Raw genomic sequence first — 3,612 nt, 5'->3', positions numbered from 1 at the left:
CTTCATGGGGAGAAAAGAGAGCACATTCCGCGACACACACACTGAGAAAAAGGGAACCGTCTGGCTACTGACTTTTGTCCTTAGAGAGCCCCTTGAAGGTCGCTTGGAGCCGTTCGAGTTTAAGACCCCTGAAAAAACAATGGTAGGGACCAAGTGCCACCCCTACTCTCTCATTGGTCTAGCCGCAGATGAAGGACCAATCGTATTCCCGAAGAAGCCTCGGAGGCCAATGGGTGGTACTGTGCGCCTGGCCACGCCCACTTCTCGAGCTGATTGGCCGCAGGAGAGGCTCCGCCGCAACTCTGGGAACCGTAGTCGCTCCAGCAAGCGCGGGCCAGGGAATCGATCGGGACGGGAAACCACACATCCCAGCATGCTCCGGGACACGGGGTGAGCAGCGCGCTTGCGCGGAGTGGGGCGGGGTCTGGCGCCTTTATATAAGGCGAGGCAGCGGGCTGGGCGCTGCAGTTGGGAGCTAGGAGCGCAGAGCGCGGGAGGCGGAGCCCCGGGGAAGGGAGGGGCTGGGCGGAGGCTGGCCCTGAGATGAGTGTGTCAGGTCTCGGCGCAGCAGCCAGGCAGCGGCCCGCTCCGGGGCGGGACCAGAGGCGTTAACCCCTTCGTGCCCGCGGACGCGTTAACCCCTTGGGGCCTGGCGCGGACTGACTCCGGGGCCCGGCGGCTGGACTCCCCGCGCTGCCCGTTCCAGATGCGCCAGGCTCGGGCGCGCCGGGCGGAGAGCGCTCGCCCCTGAGCCCGCCGCGCCCCGCCGGAGAGAGCCCCGCCTGAGGCGCCGAGCCCCGGCCCGCGAGGAGCAGGAGCGGCCCGGCCATGGCCGAGCGCCCGCCGCCGTCCTGCCCCGCTGCGGCCGCGGAGCCCGCGGGGGGCGCGTCGCCCCGCGAGCCGGCCGGGCGGTGGCCCGCGGGAGGAGCCGAGCAGCGGGCGGAGGAGCGCGCCTGTCAGGCCTCGCCGCCCGCCGGGGCAGGCCGGGGCGAGGAGGCGGAGGGCGGAGCCTGGCCCGCCGGAGCGGGGCAGCCTCCCGCGGAGGGACAAAGAGCCGGGCCCCAGCCGGCCCCGCAGTGCCAGGGCTGCGCCGGGCCGGGGGGCCCCCGGTGCCGGGCCCCTGTCGGAGGAGAAGAGGAATGGCGGCAGCGGCAGCTGGGCAAGAAGAAGCACCGGAGGCGCCCCTCCAAGAAGAAGCGGCACTGGAAGCCCTATTACAAACTCACCTGGGAGGAGAAGAAGCTGTTCGATGAGAAGCAAAGCCAGCGGGCTTCCCGGCTGCGAGCAGAGATGTTCGCCAAGGGGCAGCCCGTGGCCCCTTACAACACCACCCAGTTCCTGATGGAGGATCACGACCAGGAGGAGCCGGATCTCAAGACTGGCCTTTGCCCCAGGAAGGCTGCCGCTAAGTCGGATGATACCAGCGAGGAAGACTTCCTGGAGGAGGCGGCGGACGAGGACGGAGGCAGCGACGGGATGGGCGGCGACGGCAGCGAGTTTCTCCAGAGGGATTTCTCAGAGACTTACGAGAGGTACCATGTGGAGAGCCTGCAGAACATGAGCAAGCAGGAGCTGATCAAGGAGTACTTGGAGCTGGAAAAATGCCTTTCCAGGATGGAAGATGAGAACAACAGGCTGAGGATGGAAAGCAAAAAATATGGGGGGGACTCCGCAGAGGATCCTAGGGTAAGAGAACTCGAGTTGGAACTGGACATGTTGAGAGCTGAGAACCTGAAGCTGTTGAAAGAGAATGAACTTCACAGACAACAGGAGAACTCTCTTTCCAAGTTTGGAGAGTGAAACTTTTTGGGGGGTGGGGTGGGGGGGGGACTTTTTACAGTGATGGAATGTAACATTATATACATGTGTATATAAGACAGTGGATCCTTTTTATGATACATAATCAGAATAAACCACAGCCTTGTATTGTTTTTGAAGCTATAGCTATAGTGTAGTGTGTGTTCTGTTAACTATGTGCAACTGCGAATGCCCCCTTTTTTAAGGCAAATGTGACTCAAGGGGAGGGGTGTGACTTTTTTTTTTTGATGTGCAAGTAAATTTGACTCAATTTATGATGCATTTTATGTTTAAACCAAAAGGGAAAAAAATCCAGGGGGAGGGGGAAAAACCTAGGGAATTGTAAATCGGCCAAATTCTGAAAACAATAAAATTCATTAGTTCTAATAAATTTAATTACTTGTAAATGTAACAGTTTCAGTGTGATTTCTAGAAAAATATTCAAAATAGCATTCTCCTAGCTGGGAATAAATTTTGAATAATTTTTAAAGTGATATTTGTATTTTTAAATGGCTTTTATTGCCTAATAAATCAACAGAACTAAGGCTTAAACTTAATTCTTTTGCATCTCTGCTCCCTGCAGACTACAGAACTTCCTATTTCCAATTCTAAACCACTAACACTCTAATGTAAGTGGGTTCATATAAACCCATTTTGTTTTCCGGTGGTTTAGCAAATATTTTTGCTGTAACAAAAGTAAATACAATAGGGTTGGTGGGCAAGTGGTCGGTTCTATACTTTGCTTCTACTTTATCATGTTTTTGTAGTAGTCATTCACTTATTCTAAAAAAAAAAAAAATTACACTATGTTGGCCTTCCTTAAATTTCAAGGATAGTTCTGAATTTCTCATCTTTTATCTGTCTAGAGCCGATAAGAACCCAAATAAGCACTGCCTACATTTGTTTGTTTACAGGCACCTTGATTTTTTTAATATACTTTAAACTCCAGAACAGAAGTCTGATCCTTTAATAAACGCTTAGTAAAATTGTGCAATAACCTTTAGGAGTTTTAATGTACAGAAATGTGACCCACAAGTGATGGGGATAAGGTTGGTCAGTGAAAATTGTATTGCTATCTTAAAACCTATGTTTCTAACCTCTGAATCAATGTCTTTGAATTGGAATAAAAGCAAGATCCAGGGGAGAAAAAAGGAGATGCCCCTATTCTCTCCAAACCGCTCTGTATAGTGTGGAGTTAGTTTTGCCTTGTGCTGAATTTTTTGCACTATTATGTAATCAGAGGGTCAGACTCAGGACATTCTCTCAGGGGATAGACCAGTGAGATCTCCTTCACCCTAAAAGACAACCTGATGTGGATAGTAGATGCAGCCATCCTAACCCATAGTAAAGCCATAACTAGTAGCCATTTAAACACATGCAATTTTCAATTAATCAGTTTCATACTGAGTGTGAATATTTCTACCAGTTTTGATACTAGCCTGTATGTAGGGTTTACTCACCCTACCTAGTCAGTATCTGTGCAGCAACTGGGCTTAAAATACAATATGCAAGTGGAGCAAGTTAAATTCACCAGCTAAAGGCAATTGTAGTTGGGGTGGGAAGCACAAGTAATCCACATTTCAAATTGAAATTGTATAAACTAGTCAAGTGAATTTGACAGCTGGCCATGGAATGATCTAGGGACTCCAATATTAAGGATCAAGATGGATTTTAACTACATGTTCCTGGCAGAAATTCTGCTTTAAGGCATGTATTGATATCAATTAACTTTGGAAAGAAAAAGACACTATTAAAGATCTATTTGTGGTAAATAGGTTTGTCTTAATTTTCTTTCCTTCTGCCATGACATCATTT

General features: G+C 50.6%; 1 protein-coding gene across 1 annotated transcript; it reads left to right on the top strand.

The window, feature by feature from the left end:
• The first annotated feature begins 463 nt into the window (after window positions 1-463).
• Window positions 464-2,893, top strand: HEXIM1 (HEXIM P-TEFb complex subunit 1). Its single transcript, XM_073325711.1, has one exon. The coding sequence runs from the start codon at window positions 829-831 to the stop codon at window positions 1,798-1,800; it is 972 nt and encodes a 323-aa protein (XP_073181812.1). The 5' UTR covers window positions 464-828; the 3' UTR covers window positions 1,801-2,893.
• The last annotated feature ends 719 nt before the right edge of the window (window positions 2,894-3,612 follow it).

This window comes from Lepidochelys kempii, chromosome 27, assembly GCF_965140265.1.
Source record: "Lepidochelys kempii isolate rLepKem1 chromosome 27, rLepKem1.hap2, whole genome shotgun sequence".
NCBI lineage: Eukaryota > Metazoa > Chordata > Testudines > Cheloniidae > Lepidochelys > Lepidochelys kempii.
The sequence above is the reverse complement of the archived record's forward strand: the minus strand, read 5'-3'. Positions and strand labels throughout refer to the sequence as shown.